Genomic DNA, 22,108 nt, shown 5'->3' on the forward strand with positions numbered 1-22,108 from the left:
CTGTTCCTTGTTCATGAAAAACACCTCAAGATGACCAGCACTTCAGGTCTTGACTTGCTCAGTGGCAAAAGTTTAATCATTTATAATACTTGACATATCAAATTTATTCTTGAATTGAATATTAAAAAGCACAGATGGTTTTCCCCCCAGCTTTGTGTTTGTATTGAAAGTTTTATCAAAAAACCAAAGGAGGATGTAATAAAACAAAAATATTTCCCAAACTGCAAATGACCACAGTGCATATTCAATTCAACTTTATTTATATAGCACCAAATAATTTTAACAGAGACAAATCCAACATATTTTACCCAATTTAAACAAGGTAAAAGTAAATTTACTCATACACATGTAAAATTAAAAGCAATCAACTTAGCTTATGTCTAAATATATTGTTACGGTGTGACTTCGGAGGCTCAGGTGCGGATAAACCAGCTGGAGACAGACGAGTACACTTGAAGCATTTATTTTCAACAAGAATGTGAATAGAAGGTTCTGCAGGCTCCGGTGGCAGGAGGCCGAGGCTGCGTTGCGTAAGCGGGAGCTACTGGGGGCTAGAGTCAGGTCTGGTCACGGTGGGTCAGGAAACAGAGGAAGCTGAGGCCGGCGAGTCTTCAAAGGGAAGCAGAAGGAGGCGGCGTTAGGATAATACAAACGCTAGGACACAACACACTCAGGTCTACTAATGCAGGAGTGATACGATCCAGCGCCGAGTGGAGTCGAGCATCGTTTAAGAGGTGCAGATGATCAGGAGAAGACGAGCTCCACACGGTCATCGAATCAGGTGATGATTCCCTCAGCAGCTCCACTTCCTCAAACAGCCTGAAACAAAAGGGGAGGAGAGACAGGAGAGGGAAAAAACCCAACCACGCTCCTAAGAGGCCTCTGAGGAGTGGGGCGTGACATATAGAATTGCAAATGAACTTGAACATTCAAACCATTTCATCTGCCAATAAGTTACAAAGAAAAAAATATCCTGCTTCATTTATTAATTTATTTGTTCATAAAATATGATTTTGTATATTTTTTATATCAGTCTCATAAGATATACTAAACAGTTAATCAGGAATTTGAATTAATAGTTAAATTAATTACAATTACCAGAATTAACAGTCAAGGTTGAAGGATTTTGGAGTTCTTAACACAGAAGAGTCGACATTTCATTCACCTTTGTGCTCATTAATAAAACAGCAAGTATGATTCCAAAAATTATATTTATTTACAATGAAAACAAATAAAACTCAGATTCTAGCTACCTATATACAGCTTAGTGTGTGTGTGTGTGTGTGTGTGTGTGTGTGTGTGTGTGTGTGTGTGTGTGTGTGTGTGTGTGTGTGTGTGTGTGTGTGTGTGTGTGTGGAGAGAGAGGTAAAGAGAGAGAGAGGTGGAGGGAGTGTGTATGTGAGACATGTGATGGAACTACGAAACAAGATGGCGGATCACAAGGAACTACATTCAGATGGAGGTTATCAGAGAACAGGAAGTCTGTCCTGGGTCTCCACCATGTGCTGATAGCAATGGAACATGGAAGCTAGTCTTTAGCGTCTGCTTCCTGTGTGTCTCTGCTAAAGGACCATTTCTAGAATGACTTGATGTGAATGAGACTTGTTTTGTAAAACGTCAGGAGTCGTCAGATGGTGTTCAGTTACTGTGTGATGTTGTCTTTGATGTGATATGTGTAGGATTGTGAGTTAACTAGTTAGTAAAGCAAAGATTAGCATGCAGACCCTGTGTCTGTGGCAGAGCTAACGTTGGTTTACAGGTTGATCACTGCTCCTAATATCATTATCTATAGAACTCAATCACTGTAACAGAATCAACACATCTTCATAAAGTTAAACAGTTCTATCATAGCATCAGGTTTAACTAATCTCAGGTAAAGCCCAGTTGTTGTTACCACTTCCTTGAAGGAGTTCAGTTGTTGTCCTGCTGGAGGGAAGCTGGTGTCTTCTCCTGTAGTTAGCACCTCCTGCTAACTGTGGTTGCTGGTTCTGCAGGCTGAGGAGAAGAAGATGAAGTTGATGTTTCAGGAGTCCTTCTTTGCAGCTCCTGGTTGTTCCTTTTGTCCAGACTGAGGAGCTGGTCGCTCAGGTCTGTGATGGTTTTACTGCTGGTTGAGGAAAACACAAAGAAGTTCTGTGAGGTGTCGTTTCCCTGGTCCGTCCTGGAGGAACTGGTTGTCCTTGGTTGATGGGAGAGCAGACTCTGGGCGCTGGTCTCCGGGTCCTGGGAAGGTCTGACCCTCGTGGTCGGGTCAGCAGAGGAGTTGAGGAGTGAAGGTCCCTGGTTGCAGGCCTCTGGTGTTAGCTGGATGCTAACGCTGGGTGAGTCGAGCTGCTGAGGAGCAGCTCTTCCCACAGTGTTCACAGTAGAAAGCTCGTTGCCAGACTTCCTGAGACTGGTTTTGCAGGCTTTTGTTGCAAGTTTGTGAATTTGAAGGTGTCGAATCCTGAGAGCTTCAACCAATCAGTGACTGGCTGAGTTCATGGGGGAAGCGTCTTTTTAGCAGAAAGCGGGGGAGGTTCTATGTGGCAAAAGGTCCCCCACACTGGGTGTGATGGTCAATCACATTCCTGGGTCAGAATTCATACGTCATGACTGTGTATCATGACATATGAAAATTGTCTTTCCCTAGAAATGAACAAACTTTCTGTCGTCTTGTGAGATCCCAACATATAGATATAGATGTAGATATTGATATATAGATATGAAACACATACTTCAAACTAATGTTTGATACAACATACATGGGATAGAGAAAAGCTCGTACATGCAATTAAAAAGTAACCAATACTTTGAGAAGAATTTGAAAATGGCTTCTCACCTTCACTCAAACAGATTGAGTGTCGCTGTGATGATTCAGGAATTGCTGTGGATTTAAATTTGTCTTGGCGCTTGTTCCTCTTTTAACCATTTGATGATCTTTCCTCCTAAACAAATCTTAAAACATGAAGTCAAAGTTAATTTTACTTCTACAACTTCTGCTATTGACAGAATACCAATGTAGTGTAATATGAACTCCTGGTTTTAACCCATTGAGGTTTGGTGACGGTTATTCTGAGGACGCGACCTTGCTGCTGGAATCTGGACTCCAGTTCCAGTCGGGGGATGTCAGTTGGATGTTGAAACGCCTCTCATGCAGCGTTGATGTGGGATCTCACAGGGCTCCTCAGTGGATCGAGAGCCGGAGTCCGTTTATTGTCCTGTTAAATCCACACAGTGGGCGACCAGCTGTGGAAACACGTCTCGCCGCCTCCCACGGACCGCTAACCGTTAATGAAACCGTTAGCAGCAAATCAACACATCCTTTGATAAAAGGGGTCAATTCAGCGGTCGGCAACAGTGTTTGAATATAAAAGAACATGATCACCCTTCAACCTTAAAAGTGAAAACTGAACTTTTTGAAATCAGCTCCCAAGGTGAAACTTTTCAAAAACTCTCCGTCTCCGCGGAAACGGGTGAAAGCACAACTTTTCTGAAATGCTGCTACTAAGCAAGCGCATCACTTCCGTAGTGGCGAGTCGTTTTGCACATGCTCAGTCGAACCAGTCAGATCAAAGTGTCCTCCATCGTGTCATGACTCCCAGTATTCTTGGTACTTTTACTTTGACAGGCACAATGATAACATTCCAACCTGGTACTTTTATTTTGACAGTCACTGTAATAGCAATCCAACTTGGTAGTTTTATTTTGACAGTCACCGTTTTCAAAATGTTGTCATGTAAAAGCCAAACTTTTCTTCAATGAAAATAGAAAAATTATTCATTTTCATTTGAAACGTTGCCATGGGAACGGGGCCTCAATGTGAGGGAATTAAAACGAGAGCTTAAGGATTTTTATCATCTAGAATATTTCTGTATAAATATATTAAATAGTACAGTATTTTTAATTTTACTTAGAAAAAGGTGCTTCATCTTTCTAAACATGCATTATGATTTTAGCAAGCTACTGACAGTGTTAAAGAAGTGAATTTATTTTTCCACATCTACATTTAAAGGAGGTGCTCCTCCTGACGAAACCTCAGCAGGTGGTTAGGACTTTGCTCACAGTGGCGAGATAATCAGAGTATTAAAAACTATTATTATACAAACAGCGATGAAATGCACATAATCACAATATTGGTTTTGTTTTTCTAATAACTGTAGAATTCCCACAGCAAACATCACATATGGTCGGATATCCCGACCAATACCTCCTTCACTTTCACCCCTGACCTCTGACCCCCCCACACTGTGGTCGTCATAGGGTTTAAGCAATCACACGTTGGATCTCTGGTCCCAACAGGAATATCTGTTGGGACCAGTTTCACCTCTCACCTGCTGGGTGAGAGGTGAAACTGATCCTTTAATTTAAAGCTCTCTCACAAGCTGCCAATCACAGATAAGTATGTTTGGGGTAGCAAATGGAACGAAGCTGCTCTGGATGATGATGATGATGATGATGATGATGATGATGATGACGACGATGCCTTGTCGGAGTGGGAAATGAAATCCCGTGTCCGTCTGAAAGGGGGCGGAGCCAGAGCAAAACTCCAGGTTCACTGACAAAAACCTGCTCCCGACCAGGTTAGTTCTAGCGTCTGTTGCCCCGGTAACTGACCAAGAGTTGACGTTACACCGCTTTGTGAAACAGGCTGGAGTTACCCCGCTTCCTCCGGTTTGAGTTACCTCCCGTTGTGAAACGGAAAACCCCGCATTTCCCTCAACTCGGTGTTCAATAACCTGGGGTAATCCTTAAACCTGCTTCGTGAAACGGACCTCTGGTGGCCTTGGGCCCCGGGGTGGTGCTGCGGCCCCCCCACAACAGTTCCATTCACATCCAGAGGACAAACCACACACACACACACACACACACACACACACACACACACACACACACACACACACACACACACACACACACACACACACACACACACACACACACACACACACACACACACACACACTTCCACTCCTCATTGACGAGATTGTTCTGTTAATTATCAAAATCAAGTTGTTGTTTGCTTTTGTTGTTGTTGTGTTTGTTTGTTTTTGTTTTTATTTATTTTTTTACTTTTTTGTTTTATGTCCTTTTGTTTTTGCTTTTGTTATAATTGTCATTATTTTGGTTTTTGCTCTGTTGTTGCTCAGGCTGGTTTAATCTCATGGCAGTTGGAAATTATTTAGATCACTGTGGTTAATGTATTATCAAAAAGAAAAAAAAAGAAAAAAAATGTATGTAGCACTAACAAGGGTATTGTATGTATCTCCCCACCAAGTCTTTCTCTGTCTCGCCTCTCCTCTCCTCTCCTCTCCTCTCCTCTCCTCTCCTCCATCCTTTCACCCCAACCGGTCCGCAGAATTCCTCCACCTCTGACTCTGGTTTCTACAAAGTTTCTCCCTGTTGAGGGAGTTTTTCCTTTCCACAGTCGCAAACACACCTGCTGCTCATGTGGATATGTTGGGCTTTTCTATTTTCTCTATAAAAGCAAATTGGAATGACTGTAATGTATTTTAAAATGTCTTTCTTTTAATATATAAAAAAAAAGAGTGTTTTTGTGGTCGATACGCTTTTATCCCCTGCATTTACTGTTTGCTACTTTAATATTGTTTGATACAAACTGCAGATTACAGTTCCTCCAGTAATGCTTTCACTTAAGCTCCTTATACAGAGACAAGAAATGACTTACTAAGTAAAAAAAAGAATTTGTATGGAAACTCCGTGGGGGGCTGTATGAACACAAACACAAAGCACAGTATTAAGTTTCGGTACAGTCTGAATGAAACACTGGACGTACTCCAGCAGCAACGACTGCATTTATGTGGACCTCAGAAAAGGAATCTGTCATCACCTCGACCAGTCCAGTTTTCCATTATTCTCAGAGGATGCAGATAAGAATGCATTAATTTCTCAGTTGACGAAGAGTTCTGCCAGGATATAATCTAATAAAATCCAAGGCGAAGTGTGTTTCCCTGAGCCACAAGCTGCAGAGCGACGTTACATCTGATCATAATTTAAACTCAAACGGTGAAACTTGCCAAAACCTACTAGGCTGATGTCTTGGAAACCAAGCACGCACGCACGCACGCACACACCCACGCACGCACGCACGCATGCACCCACGCACCACACTGTTTGAATATAATAATGAGACCAACAACACAGTGGATTGGATTAGTGAAATGTGAGAAAGATAAGAGAAGACCATCATACTGTGCTTCGAGCTAAATGACCAAAGAATGAATTCCGGCTCTATTGGACAGAAGACATGGACAGTTTGATGGATTGAGCTCGTCCACTGATGAATCATCAATCATCTCACAAAATCAAACACGATGACTGCAATCTGAACCCCGGCCATGTCTGAATGACCAGCCTGCATGTGTGGCTCAAGTACGGGTGCATGTGTGTTTATATCGGGTAAAAACAGCTGTATTGTCCACTGGACCTGTGTGCGTGAGAGAGAGAGAGAGAGAGAGAGAGAGAGAGAGAGAGAGAATTACATACAGTATCTCATCTGGAAGCGATCGTCTCAGCCAGGACCTTACCCTCTGTAGAAAGCAGTTGATTCCATTTATGGTGATTTATGGCCTCTGATGGATGTCAGATAGCGTTCCTCGGGTCTTTTCAAAGGCTTTGGAGTGGGAAAAAAACAGATTTGCAGTGGAATTAAAGTGTAGCGATGAGATTAAAGCCCTGGAAATAGCTCTTAACTGGGCATAATGTTGCCATTAATTATTTCAGAGCTGATTTTACTGGATGAAAACGTTAAAGGGTTTAAACACACTGAAACTCATTTACATCATAAATCTTTTGACCCCCAACGGCTCAACACCGGAGAACATGAAATCCTGCGGCGAATCACCGACAGCACTCATTCAAGGAAGAAAAATAACATCCACTCTGCTCGACAGTCTCTCTTAAGAAGCCAAAGGGTTGTTGTGTATATTTACTTCAGACTCTCATAATGATGTGAAGCTCAGTGATTCCGCAGAACAAGAGCTGACTGATCTCCAGCACTGACACTGGTGAACAAGACACCACAATAAGATCAGCATCTGTGAGTTCTACACTAGCTGGAACAGTGACAAGGTGAAAACATCCCCTGGACGTCACATGTGTCTATTTCCTCCTGCCTCTTCTGGTCTGTTTGGTCCGATTCATGATTTCCATCTCGTCATTCTCTCTGCCTGCTGACGAAGGCTGCTTCCATTTGTAGAACATGAGGGGATGTGTTTGTTTTAATTCTACGTAAATGTCTCAATCAACTGTTCAATTTCTTCCTTTTCAGTTTGCCCAAATTGTTATTCTTTTTTTAGCGAGAAAAAAAACAAAAGCTGTTTTTCTTGAGGGCAGAAACCATCCACGGTGCTTCAGTGCAAACCTTCAAGCTTTAAATCCCTCGGACTTTGACTCTCTACTCTGCAATCTCAGAATATGTTCCTTCATTTTCTTACCAGCTCTTTATCATCAATAGAAGGCAGGCAGATGTGGTTTTAATTCTCACATCATTTGTCAGTGTCTGAAATGTTTCAGTTTGAGAATCACCGTCAGCCAGCGAGAGTGAAACGGCAGCATGCTTTCAGGCAGCGAGCCATCCACCTGTCATTTGGACGGTCAATTTTCAGAAAAGACATCCGAAACAATAGCGGACGTGTTGCTCAAAGCCTCTAAATATGTGAATAATGACCAACACTACTTGTCACCATTTAATTTTGCTTCAATTCCTATTTTTTCGCTAAAATAGAGCAAAGTATTGCCTCAAGTAAACAACTCACAACTGACTTCCTGTTTGTATTATGCCCAGTAACGAGCAACGTGATTGGTCAGTTGATACCAGTGGCATAAACCTTTTGAAAGGTGGTCTCTGATTGGTTGGTAATTCTCTGACTCATCCTGATGCGTTCAAATGCTGAAGCAGAGACGAGGAATTCCGACGGATTTTCTTTCCAAGATGTTGAGGAATTCTTTACAGAATCCTCACAGGACTAATTCTATACACCGATGATGAATTTTTCATTTCCAACATGTTGACATGTGTTTTGATAACAGCACATCGTTCATGCTTTTCATTGAAGAATAAAATATTCTTTGCTGTGAAAATGTTGTTTGTTGCTTGTTCCCTCACCAGTTTATGTGTGACTGACTGTAACATTGTAAACTTTTGGGACTGAGCGATAGGAGGCCTGCAGAGAACAAATAAGATCTAATATTCAATTAAAAACTAATAAGAGGATAATGAAAACTATTTCACAGATAGATAGACTATGTCACAGTCTACAGCTGCTCAGTTTAGTGGTGCAGATAGAAGCAACGTGGAACTACAGGGGGAATAAACAAGTACATGTAGTAAAGTTTGGTGTGAGGTGAGTGTGGTACAGGTACAGGTACAGGTACAGGTACAGGTAAAAGTAAAAAGAAATATATTACTGTTAAGAAGCAAACTACACGTCACAATATTTGTAACTCAGAATCCACCGTTATGGTCTATCTCTATTTTTTTCAAATAGCGCCCCTTACCACTGGTTGCCAATCCAGTTTTGGACACTCGGATTGGTTGGACGGACACCCAAAACACTGATTTCTGCCTAAAACCATGAGAGCCAGCAAAGTCACAGAGAACAACTAGAAACAAGGAATAAGGAGAAATAAGAAGAATAAGAAGGAATATTCAAGAAATAAAAGTGTAAAATCCTGACAGGTTTCTACTGTCTGCTCTTTTGCTTTGAGAGGTTTTTGCCATTTCCGAGGTTTTGTTCTGGAGGTCGGGGCGGAAGAAGACAGGCTGGAGAAGATGAGGAGATGCAGCAGGTGAGCGTAAAGCAAAGTCAAACTATAAGGAGGCAGCTGGATGTTCAGGGAGGAGCAGGAAATAGTGATACTGGTGGGTGAGGAGGAAGTGCACCAGGAGTGGATTAGACACTTGTTTCCAATAATTGCTTTGTTATAAATGATATGTAGAAGCAACATTTTACTGACAGTTATGTCATTGACAGAATAAAATATCAAAATGACAGACCGATGTAAAGTGATTGTACGGTAACAAAGTGGCCGAAATCACAAGACTGATCTTTTCTTCTGCTCCTTTTCATTCAGACTGGGTTGGATTAGAAGTTTTGTTGTGGGGAGTGTTTTTTAATTATTGCTTTTAAATGAAATACATTTATTATTATTATTAGTATTATTATGAGTAACAAAAATAATAATAAAATACGGAATCTTAGTGACAACCATATTTCATTTACATTCCGGCTTCATGTCTAACTCCTTTTAAGTTCAGTTCATATGAGGTTAGATAAACACACCTGATCATCTGAGAACTTCTATTGTCACAGCCTTTTGAATTATTGATGTCAAATTTGAATATTTTCTGATGTTTTAATAGAAATGATCAACACTGCACATTAAAAAGGGGCAGTGGACAGAGAAAATCTGAGGAAAAAAGAAACTTCAGTTTATTGTCACAAATAACTTCCCTATTATTTTTAACTTATTCAAATTAGAATAACAACAATATTCAGAAGTATGTGTTTTATATACTTGTTTTTACCTCTGAAGTGAGAATCTCTCTGGATCTCTCTCTCTTGTGCCAATCTCATGTTAAGCATTGTGATGTGTCATTTTATCCTAAATTATGAAAACAATATTTATATACAGGAGGACGTTTCTCTGCCAGATGCACGGCAGCAGCTGGGTGGTAATCAAGAGACAGACTGCAGAGAGAGAAAATGCTCCAGACAGTCATTTATCAAGTGGCCAGAAACATTATGACACCGGATCCCAGGTTGAGGAGGAGGTCTCTGGATTGTGTTGCACGTACAGATGGACTTGTGTTTGAAAGAAGCAAGAACAGAAAATGGAAAAACAACCAAATCTAATCCTCGCCCACTTACATTTGGAAAGCAGGGAGGTGAATGAGCAGAACCTCCTGACAAGATGGAAAGCAACTGGCCCGGCGGAGCCGCCGTCCTGCAGCGCAGAGCCCGACGGCTTCCCGTTCACCGCTTGAACGTTGTTTATCGACTCAATCAGATTAATACTTCTGGACTACTGTGATTTGCTGAATGTCTTATTTTATTAGTAAAGTCACACAGGTTGCTCTGCTTGTGTTCGTGTTGAATTCATGAGGGTCCGTACAAGAGGGGGTCTATGTGTATGTGTGTGTGTGTGTGTGTGTGTGCGTGCCTCCCAAACCTGAACTCGGACCAGAGTTCTTCTCACTGCGAGGCGGGGGTGCTCACCACTCCGGCTTGAATCCAGCTGAATCAAGTAAAAGAGGGAAACATTCTGATGGCGAGCAGCAAACATTCCCACTGAATCATCCAATCCATACATCCACTGTCTGCGCGCCTCGCAGGATGACTGCGTCTCCGTGCTGATGTTCACTTCATGGAAACTAATCTGCCCTCATACTGCTGAACTCCAGAGTACATGTCTGACCTCTCTCAATGCACTTTACTCTTGGGTCTTGTTATAGAATGAAGTTGCACCTGATTTTTATCTATTTAAAAAAAAATCTATTTTAGTCTTTGTAGTGACATTTTTTATTTATTCACTTTTTAACATGTCAGTGAGGCTGTGAGTGCTGACCTTTGTCTGTGTCACTACTGTTTTCTACAGTCCTGTGTTTTTAATGTATCTGTATGTACTACAATCTCATGTTGCAAAACAATCTACCTGTGAGTGTCAACCTTTGACCTTTGACTTTTGATCTGAGAGCTGCACACCAGCCGGCTGCTTCACAGGAGGTCATTTCATTGTTGCTGGCTTGCTGAGAACTATCCCAATCCCCATTTCCACCACACAAAAAGTGCAGGAATGGAATGGCATGGTCCGGCACGGTTTGGGTTTCCAAAGCAAGAATTGCTAAGGACAATCGAACGGGTCTGATTTTGAGGCACGTCTGCTGATTTACTACATATCCTCAATATTTTAATATGTCGGCTGTATGAACCCTCTGTTGTTAACATATTCAGCTTTGCACTGGTTGTTTTGGGGTTCTATTGCGGTGAAACTTTCATGTTAGTCCCGAATGAGCAGACACGAGGCATACGCTTCAGCCACGACCCAACTGGGAGCTTGGACATCGATTGTCCAGCTTGGAACAGCTCCGTTGTGCTACAGAATCCACTTGTCGTCACCTTGCATCGCTGGCCGCTGCGCCATTGCAGGGGCGCCGCGCGTCCGCACACACTGGCCGGCTCCGGTTCCGTGATGCCGGAGGTCCAGAACCTGCTCGTATGTGCAGACCCAAAGCGGACGTGATGCAACTCGGACCACGTCCACACAGTGCAATGGAGCTGCTTCGAGCCCCGGTGTCCGTCCTTGAATCACGTCCTCACTTGGTCCCGACGCAGAAGTTGTGGACTGGCGCCAATTGGTTTTGTGCTGCCGGAGTGGCTCCAGTGTCACTTCACTGGGGTGGCATCACCGCGGCCAGCCGGTGTTCGCTCTCTCAGAACCAACACGGAAGTTGCAGCTGCAGCTCTGCTGCAACAAAAGTTAACTCAACAGCTAGTTAAAAGCGGAAGATGTAAACAACAACAACAGCTCTCACTAGCCCCTCTCACACCATGCAGTGTGTATTGCAGTAGTGAAGTGTAACTGCAGACACTCAGGCTGTGGCTACATTCATTCAGATCACGTGATTTTGATGCCTCGTGGGGCTTGAAGCCTGAAGCCCCACTAACAACGTCATTAGAAGCTCAGAGCTGATTGGCTGACGCTGCTTCTGACACTGCTTCATAGAATTGTAGCGAGTTGTCACAAACACCAGCTGATTAGCAGCTAAAGCTAACAAACAGTTTAGAATCAACATTAGTTATGTCGATTATTTACGAGTACGAGTTTCAAACTTATTTTAGTTGAGAAACTGAAGGTTGAATTGACTGAAGCAGTGATGAACACTAGTCAGCAGTTTTCGTTCAGTTCAGTTTTTTATTTATTTTTTATCAGCTATCTCCAAGGCTGGTTAAGTGCTGACATGGTAGTTATAATGTTGTGGCTAATAGGCGGTGCACCCACTTTACTTTGGAATTCAGTGCTGTAACTAAACCTGAAATATAATCTTGCCCCACCAAGTATTTACATCTAGAAATGCCACTGGTGCCGCTGATGAATTAGGAATGTTCTGGCCGCTGGTGGAGCCGTCCCATGGGTTTCCCTGCCCGGGCACCTGGCAGGTCCCCCGCGTATGCGGTGGGATTGGCTTGTCTGCCCGGCTGGGGGGGGGGATCTGTGTGGCGGCGCCCCCTGTGGTCGGAAGTTGTGCCGCCCCCAGTGTGGACGGCCCAAATGTGTCCCTTTCCTCACCATAGTCCTCAGTGTCCTGCCATGTCTCCATATCACTCGGCATGTCTTCACTTATGGTGTGTGTCTGCATGTGTGCGTGTGTGTTCATCTGCTTTTTATTCATCTATTTTATCTTTGCACTGTTTTTAATTCTTGTTGAAGCACTTTGTGTTACTTTCATGTATAAAAAGTGCTCTATAAATAAAGATTGATTGATTTGGCTGCAGCAGCAGTGTTGTTTTTATCCTGCTGGTTTTAATTAGTGCTGTCAAAAATAATGCGTTCATTTAATTAATTGATTTTAAATGTTTAATTCATTAAACAAACTGAACGTAATTAACAATTTTTTTTACGTCCATTTTTTTTTTTTTTTTAATTTAAAAAAATATATATACACAATACTGTCATTCATAGGTGCTTTTTACAGAGAAAATAGAAAAGCCCAACATATCCACATGCGCAAGCAGGTTTATTTGCGACTGTGGAAAGGAACAACTCCCTCTAGCAGGAAGAAACCTTTGCAGAAAAACCAGACTCAGAGGTGGCGGCATTCTGCTGACCGGTTGCGGTGAGAGGACAGAGGAGAAGAGAGGATGGGCAAGACAGAGAGATAGATTGAGAGGATAGAGGAGAGGAGAGGAAAGACAGGGAGATAGACTAGGTGGGGAGATTCATACAATACCCTTGTTAGTGCTACATTTTTTACAATCTTTTACAGTTATCACACTGATCCAAATATTTTCCAACTGTTATGAGATTAAACCAGCCTGAGCAATACTATCTAGACAGCAACATGATTTTCTAGATTAAACCAGACTGAGCAGTTCTATCTAGACAGCAACATGATTTTCTAGATTAAACCAGCCTGAGCAGCTCTATCATGAAAGTAACATGATTTTCTAGCAAGAGTATAAATTAGCAGTTAGGCAAAAAAACAAACAAAGAGCAAACGCAACTACAACAATGATAAAAAAAAAAAAAAAAAGCAAAAACAAAATGACACAAAACAAAGAACAAAAACATGATTTTGATAGTTGAAAGAACAATAGCAGAAACAAGAAAAATCAGCAGCAAATCTCATTGATGAGGAGTGGAAGTGTGTGTGTGCGTGTCGGTGTGTGTGTGTGTGTGTGTGTGTGTGTGTGTGTGTGTGTGTGTGTGTGTGTGTGTGTGTGTGTGTGTGTGTGTGTGTGTGGGGGGGGGGGGGGTTTCCGCTGGGTGTGGTTGTAACTGTAGTACCGCAGTACCACCCCGGGGCCCGAGGCCACCATGGCCAGACGCTGCCACTCCGGCACCCAGCGGAACCCTGGACCCGGGGAGCAGGCCCGCCCCTCCCTACACGCAGAACACGCGCTGTGCGTAGGGCCCCGCGATCCATGGGGGCCCCATTTTGCGCAAGTGAATTGAATTTCCCTCGGGATCAATAAAGTATCATCATTCTCTGCAAATGCGCAAAGGATGCGCTGCATTTTGCCGAGAGGCGCGTAGAACACCGCCACCAAGTCAGCCTGAGGCAGGAGAGAGAGAGAGAGAGAGAGAGAGAGAGAGAGAGAGAGAGAGAGAGAGAGAGAGAGAGAGAGAGAGAGAGAGAGAGAGAGAGAGCTAGCAAAAGAAAGAAAAAGTCCAAACAGTCAGAGGCTCGTGCTTCACTTGAAGGTGGGATGTTATTGAAATAAAAATGAAAAAACTTTGTGGCATAAACTGTTTATGCCACAAAGTTTTTTCAGACGTGAGCATCTGTAAAGTTCTTGTTCCACTGTTGATAGAGGCTGTTCATTTGATTCGTTAGTAATTGTAATTTATAACTATTATTATTATTATGTTATTGGAAGGGGGGCCCCCCAAAAAAATCCTGCTTATGGCCCCCACTTGGCCAGGGGCGGCCCTGCCGGGGAGGCCCCAACAAGTGAAAGTCATTAGCTTTACTTTCAAAAGCCGGATTTGACCACAGAAGAAATTCTGCAATGAAACAGCAGGTTGCCATGTCATGCATCCATCGAGCTGCTAAAGTTGGAGGAAATACTTGCAGGCAAAATGTTAATTTCTCCTCTTTATATCTTTCCCTGGCTCTCCTGTATTGTGTGTGTGTGTGTGTGTGTGTGTGTGTGTGTGTGTGTGTGTGTGTGTGTGTGTGTGTGTGTGTGTGTGTGTGTGTGTGCAAGCACTTGCGTGCACATGCAGTCTCACTCTCTTGCACTTTCTCAATCGTGCTACTTTCTCTTTCTCTTGTGTTGATATTACAGAATATTATTGCTACTGTGTTCATATTATAAGTTCACAACTTTGTTTCTAAAAATATTTAAAGTGGTGGACCTGCACTCAACAAAACCCAGACTCAGTTAGATGTTAATTAATTATTTATCTTTTTATTATTTCGCTAATCTTGGACAGAAACTGTTTCACACAAAGCTAAAAGGACCTTATAAAGATAGTCTTTGAATTTAAATATAGTCTCTGTTTGTTGGGTCAACATTAATTCCGTAGTTTTCCCTGAATAAACATCCATTTCATGCTTCTGTCTTCAGGAGAAAAACAATGTGAGTAATTGCAATTAATTAGTTAATTTTAAAAAATCGATTGACAGCCTGAGTTTTAATTCTTCATATTCTCTGAGAATAAACTGCTCCTTCAGTAATCTTTAAACTGTGCTGCAGGATTTCTCAGTGTGTGTAATTGGTCAGACGCTGGAAACTCCGCCCCCTTCATGTGAACGCACTGGGTCTCACGCACTACTGCCATGCATGCGTGCTTGTCTGTCTGTGTGCACAATTGTATGGGAAACATCACTTTACAATAAAAATAAAAAACAGTACCAAATGCCAAAGCAGTGGCAATCTAATCCAGAGAAAGTAAAAAAAAAAATTAGCACTCACCATCACTTCTAGATTAAATCCATCCTGCTGTAAAATGCTGCACAAAGCCTTTATTGGTCTGAGTTAGCTCGTGCCGGTCTTCTTCTACTCACAATTTCCATTTCTTCTGCAAACAGACGCCTAGAAAAAGACCTTGGAAGCAGGTCCGTTATCGTATCATGTAATCTTGCTGATAAATTAGCCACCATCACTCCAGAGTAGCAGATAATAACAGAGCATCATCACCACCTGACCATAGGCCAATCAGTCAAGCTCATTTCAATGACGACACCAAGGCGAGCACTCAAAACTGTGCTGGCCTGAACGTGTTTTGAGATTTGAGCTCCACAAAATGTAACCAGCTGTCTTTGTGAGGATCCACACCTCGCTCCAGCACTGGATGCTCCCTCACTGGCACTCCTGCCGGTTCTGGATGTTTTTTTGATTTTCTCTCTCCACCGCAGCCAACATCGGTTACATTCGTTCCACATGCCTCGACTCGCCTGCCGTAAAAGACACTGGTGTAGCACTGTCGCAACACTTTAGTTATTACAGACACATGCAACATTTATAACTCAAACTCTTATCTCTTGTCTCTTAATAGAAAGTAACCGATAATTCTGTCTAAAATATATCCAGGTCGCAACACCCTCCCCCACTAAAATAAAATGTTACCAAACATTCCACGTTTTCCCAAAGAACAATTAAAAACACTGTATATTACAACATAGAACCACATTCCAGAATGATTACAACAATAGGGATGACTATACACATTAGATGTCAGTCTGGGATTACACAAACTCTCTTCCTTTCCTGCAATTCACACTCAAAGTCAATGGCAATAATACAAAACTCGAAAATCACCGTCGCTTGTATCACAGGATGAGTCATCCGATGAAGCATTGGTGAGTCCCCCAAAATCTTCACAAATAGACAAGGAAAATACCTGTTCCATCCTATACTGTTTCGCAACATATGTTATGCCATACATTCAGTGATTTTATCTAAATCCACTCTTTCCCTTTTAGTGCGTTCATGCATACCCAAACGTTTAGTATCCTCGGTAACCCAGTGCTGTGCTAATTCTGTTCCAGAATAGATGCTCAGATTAACTGTTATATCTGTTAACGTTATAATATAATCCTGAAATGTATATACTGAACACAAATGAACTTGTATGTAACACTACACACAAACTGCATAATCTCAAGAACTTAAGACATTATCAGTATTTTTTCCTGTCACAAATCACACTACTTATGCCAAAAAAGGATATGTGACTGATAATGAGGTGTTGGGCCCATGGTTCATGGCTGGAGACCTTCTTCTCACATCAGTGCTGCTGATACATCGGCTGACCAAGCTGGTCATATGTGTAGATACGCCTGGGCTTTCTGGCTCTCACGGGTCTCTGACTCTCAGTTTCAGCATCCACATGTTCTTCTTCCGACTCTTCCTCAGCAACAGCATCATCTGGTAGCTCTTCCAAACGTTGTCCATGTCCTGCTTGTTCTTCTTCTGAGCGTTCTTCTGGCATGAATGCTTCCCTGGATGTTTCTTGCTGTGCATCCATTCTCGGATGGAATTCCTCTGCCTCAGCATTAAGGCGAGGAACGTTTTGTTCTGCTACAGCCCACATCATACGGTCATCTTCACTGGAGCCATCAGTATCTGTCAGGTAAGTATCACATTTTGATGTTCTGTTTGTTCTTCTGGTTCTTTCTGCATTGTCCCAATAATTTCTCTCTTTCAGGCTTGGTTTACTGACCTCAGGCTTTTCAACCAGGGAAGGACATGGTAGGAGTAGGTTACGGTGTAACACACGCTTTCTCCCCTCACCCCGGGTTGGTTTGACCACATATACTGGACTGTCAGGACCTTTCCTTTCTTCAACTACATAAACCATGTACTCCCAGTAACTGCGTAGCTTCCCAGGGCCTCCTCTGGGTGTTAGGTTTCTTACCAGGACATGATCACCAGGCTCAAGCGTGGAACTCCATGTACGCTGATTGTAACTCTTCTGCCCCCTTCTCGCACTTTTCCTCATATTCTTCATGGCGATCTCGTAGGCTTCCTCCATGGTCTCTTGCCATTTATCTGCATAGGCACTATATGACTGGCGACTTTCCTTTTCCTCCATCTTGGGAAACAACAAGTCAACTGGCAGGGTTGGTTCACGTCCAAATAAAAGAAAGAAGGGTGAGAAACCTGTTGATTCATGCACTGTTGAGTTGTACACATGGACCACTTTCTGCAGGTGCTCTTTCCACCTTGATTTCTGAGTCTCTTCCAGTGTACACAGCATACCAAGCAAAGTTCTGTTAAAGCGTTCTGCTGGGTTTGCTTGTGGGTGGTAGGGAGACGTACGTGAATGGTGGATCCCAGAATAACTCTGAAGCTTTCGAAAGAGGCTATTTTCAAACTCTTTTCTCTGATCATGGTAGATCTTCGACGGGAAACCAAGACGCATGATGTGATCATCAAAGAGTTTTTTTGCTGCCGTTTTCCCAGATTTATCTATGGTGGCATATGCTTGGGCATATTTAGTAAAATGATCCACAATCACAAGTATGTATTCCTCTCCTCCCCTACTTTTCTCCAAATGAAGATAATCAATCGAGATCATCTCAAAAGGTGCAGAAGTTTCAATGCTTTGGATGGGTGTTCTTGTTACCCTGTTTGGTTTCTTCCTCTTAAGACAACAGCAAACCCTGGTCACATGATGCTCCATTTCCTGTCTCATCTTGGGCCAGAAAAAGCGTTCTCTGGCCAGAGCGGCCATTCAATTGGCTCCTAGATGTCCCATTTCTTCATGCAGATGTTTGTAGATCAGATGTTTGAAGGATTCAGGTAAAACTAATTGACTCCTGGACATTGTTTCTCTCCTGAGGATCCCATCTTCATCAATGTGCAGTCGAGGCCATTCCCTGAGGAGCTCTCTGACTTTCTCACCTTCTCCTAACTTCTGCTTGTGACGCAGGTGAGTATGTGTGTTCTTCAGAGTCAAGACTCCACTTATTACTGGGTCTAAGATTTGTGCAGATTTGATCCCCTCCTTTGTCAATGCTTTTTCTTCAGGCAATGCGTCTGGGTTACACATGACAGCAGAGATCCAGTTGATTTCGCCTTTCTTTTCAGCTCTCACAGCATGAATAATGGATTCCAGGACTTCCTGTTGACACTCTTCTGTGCACTCTAGGATGAGGTCTTCAATGGGTCTTGGTCTGCGGGACAGGAAATCTGCATCCTTGTTGGAGGGTCCGGGTCTGTACTTGAGAGTGAATCTGTAATCTGCCAATTCTGCGACCCAGCGCTGCCCTGTAGCATTGAGTTTTGCTGTTTTGGTGACATATGTCAGTGGATTATTGTCACTGTACACTGTGAAATGGGGTGCATGAAATAGATAATCTCTGAAACGCTCTGTGATGGCCCATTTCAGTGCCAATAATCAAGTTTACCAGAGTGTAACTTGTAGTTCCTTTCTGCAGCAGTTAATGTTCGGGAACCATAAACAATCATTCTGAGTCTTGTCGTTGATACAAAACTGCACCCAAGCCCTCTTCTGAGGCATCTACATGCAGTACAAATGGTTTCTGCAAGTCTGGGTGGATTTGTTAGCTGTGTGACAATGTTATCCAGTTTTTCTTGGTGTGTTTCTGTCCATTTGACTCAATGGGATGCTGGTATTTGCACAGATGTTCTGCCCACTTTACTTGATTTGTTATTCCTGTTCTGGATCACGTCGGGGTCACCAATGTGGCAGGACAAAGGATGAGTCAGATCTGAAGGTAGGAACATGTTTTTATTTAGCAACCGCCAAAACTCGACTGAACAGTACAGCAACAGCCCAGGCTGTCATGGGTAACGGGCAGGACCCAAGTGCAGGACTCTGGAGGCAGGCTGGGTTTAATCAAGTCTTTTATTTACAATGACTGTACAGACCGACGAGCTACAGGTTGCTCCTCAACCTGAGGAGCACAGCAGACTTGTACTCCAACACACTGGACAGGACGGACGAGACATCGATGACTAACAGACCAACACTGAACAAACACACAGACAGGACATATATAGGGCAGGGTGATGACAGAAATTGGCCACAGGTGTGGAGCAGGACCGCCCAGACCTGTGGCCCGCCCACTCTTAAAGGGAGATCTCAGCCTACCTCTTGGCACAGGCGCGGGAGCGCTAAAACCACGCCCCTTTACCCATCATCCTGCTGGGTGAGAGGCCTGAGTCCTAAAGGCCGCCACACATGTGACTTTATGCCACATTGTTTTTGTTGCTGCAAGACCTTCCGCACATTCTGGATGTGTTGCTCAAAGTCACTACTGAACCCCAAGACGTCATCTAAATAAGGGACGCAGATTTCATCTCGCAAATCACCCAGACAACTTTCCATGTAGCGCTGAAAGGCGGCAGGTGCATTTGTCAGCCCTAAAGGAATTCGGATCCATTCATACAGTCCCCAAGTTGTAATGAATGCAGTACAAGGCCGACTTCCCTCACTGGCAAAGCCTTGGTGATAGGCCTTTCCCTGGTCCAACACAGTGAACCACAAATTTCCTCCAAGGTTTTCCAGGATTTCCAGGATTCTGGGAATTGGGTGACGATCCGGTAGTGTTTTGTCATTCAGCTTCCTGTAGTCCACGCACAGATGAAGACTTCCATCATTTTTCCTGACACACACTACAGGTGAAGAGTAAGAAGAATGAGACTTCTGGATCCAACCTCTATCTAGCAGATCTTAGATGTCGGTCTTAACTTCTTGATAGAGGTGTCTTGGAATTGCGTTATATGTTTTCTGGACCGGAATGTTGTCTCTCAATTGAATCTCCATGTTTAAATCCTGGATGCACCCTGTGTCCCAATGACAATGAGAGTAACTTCTCTTCTATTTCCTCCAATATGCTCTCCCAAGCAGACCTCATAGTTGTATTGGCCATTATTGAAAAGGAGTACCTTCACTGCTTTCACTTCCCTGTTGGATGTTGTCTCGATCGACTTTTTTTTTTTCACTCCGGCCGCATGGATTCCCGACGTCCTTAAGAACACTTTAGTTCTTAAAGACACCTGCAACATTTATAACTCAAACCAATGTCTCTTAATACAAAGTAACCAATAATTCTTTCTAAAATATATCCAGGTCGCAACATTTCCACCACAGGAATGTGGAAATAACCGCTCCAAAGACGGTCGCTTTTCCGCTCCCCTTCCGTTGGGGTACCCAGGACCATGGAACAGGTCTGAGTTTGAGGAGCTGTCTGCTGATTGGTCAGTGATTTACTACACGCCCTCAATATTTTAATATGTCGGCGAGATGAATCCTCTGCCGTTAGCGTGGTCAGCTTTGCACTGGTTGTGTTTTTTTTCTTTGCTGCTCAACTTTAGTGTTGGTCGTGGGGCTTGGGACTTTGCATCGCGTTGGAGCTTTCTGTTTGCAGCATAGCGTCAGCCGTGGGTGCGCCACGCGACGTGGGTGCCCTGCGCCCCGGCTGGTTCTGGCACACGGCTCTGGGATACAGGAGCCTTTAGCTTTCTGCTCAAATGCAGTAGCAGCCACTCCAGCACTGATCGCGCTCCGGCAGTCCGCGGTCTGTCCCCGCGATGCAGCGGCACTGAGCGCGGTTGATCAGAAACCACGCACCTATGCACACGCGCGCCGCCCACGGCATGAACAGGCGGTCAGCATTCTGTTCATCCATGGTCAGTGCCGCTGCATCACGGGAACGGACTGCAGACGCGATGGCTGCTCCTGCGTTTGAGCAGAAAACTCAGGGCTCCCGTGTCCCGGAGCCACGCACCGGCGCAGCTCTGTGCGACAGGTGCGTCGCGGGGCAAGTCGCCGGAGCGTTTGCTCTCTCTCTCAGAAACAACACGGAAGTTGCGGCTGCAGCTCTGCGGCTGCAAAAAATAACAGTTAACTAAACAACAAGTGCAAAGTGGAGGATGTAAACAACAACAGAGGATTCATAAGATCTAGATCTGAAGGCAAGCTGAGACGGCTGTTGTAACGTCACATATCTGCGGAGCTCTTAACCCCGCCCACTTTTTAAACTCCTTTCTGCGGTGGAAACGGGTACCGGATTTGGCTCCGGTTACGCTTTCCGGTTACGCTCCGTTCCGTCCCCACGCTTTTGTGTGATGGAAACGGGGCTTAAGAGCTCATCAGCCTTCACCAGCCATCAAAAGACCTGAAATTAACTGACTTAAACTTCAGTCTATTGTTTAACATTAAGAACTTGCCTTAGATCAGACAGATCACAGAAACATCTTCATCTTGATCATAATTCCACAGATAATCAACCACACCCAAAGGTTTGAGTGGATTTTCCAGTGTCAGCTCTGCCAAGACCTCAGCTGGTTTTCATCCTTCTGTCATCTTAGTTTTTGCATCTTGAACACAAAATACTGCAGAACACAGTGAAACCAATACCCATCATGTTGCTGTTCTCTGGTGACGAATATAAGATGTAAGAGAGCTCATGAGGGCTGGGATATAGCTATTCAAGATGTCCTCTGCTTCCTCAACACGTCGGATATAATATCTGATGTTGTGTTTTATTGATGTCATTGTTGCTATGGAAACTGTTCTCAACAGCGGTTCAACCACGACTCCAGTGAATTCTGCTCAGAAAGTCAATTCTTCCTCTCACGTCACCCTCAATTACTCTAATATGGAAATAATTAATGAGCCATTTTGCCTCCCTTGAATTAGGCCTATGTTTTAGGAGCGTGTGCTCTTTGGAGTATCAGGTTAAGCTCTAATGAGTGAATAATAAACTCACACCAGGTGCAGAACTGCGGCCAAGCGGTGGAGGGGTGACAGCAGTCCACATTGACAAGCTGTTCACGACACTCAACACTAACGGTGGAAAAATGTTTGGACTAACACTTTGCACTTCTGAGGCGTACCGTGACGGGACTCTCAACGTGGCTGTGCCTGCAGGCCCCGTGTTTCCAGAGCGAGTTCGCCCTGAGCA

The 22,108-nt window shown here is 43.6% G+C and overlaps 1 protein-coding gene across 1 annotated transcript in view; it reads left to right on the forward strand.

Moving 5' to 3' along the window:
- Positions 1-17,922: 17,922 nt before the first annotated feature.
- Positions 17,923-22,108, forward strand: part of LOC308145329 (uncharacterized protein) — a gene marked incomplete at both ends in the record, with an annotated part of 37,462 nt that continues 33,276 nt past the window's right edge. The window contains one exon of the mRNA XM_080516718.1: positions 17,923-17,975. Coding sequence (XP_080372844.1) covers positions 17,923-17,975 — 53 coding nt within the window. The remainder of the gene's footprint in view (positions 17,976-22,108) is intronic.

This window comes from Blennius ocellaris, assembly GCF_963422515.1.
Source record: "Blennius ocellaris genome assembly, chromosome: 3".
NCBI classification, from domain to species: domain Eukaryota; kingdom Metazoa; phylum Chordata; class Actinopteri; order Blenniiformes; family Blenniidae; genus Blennius; species Blennius ocellaris.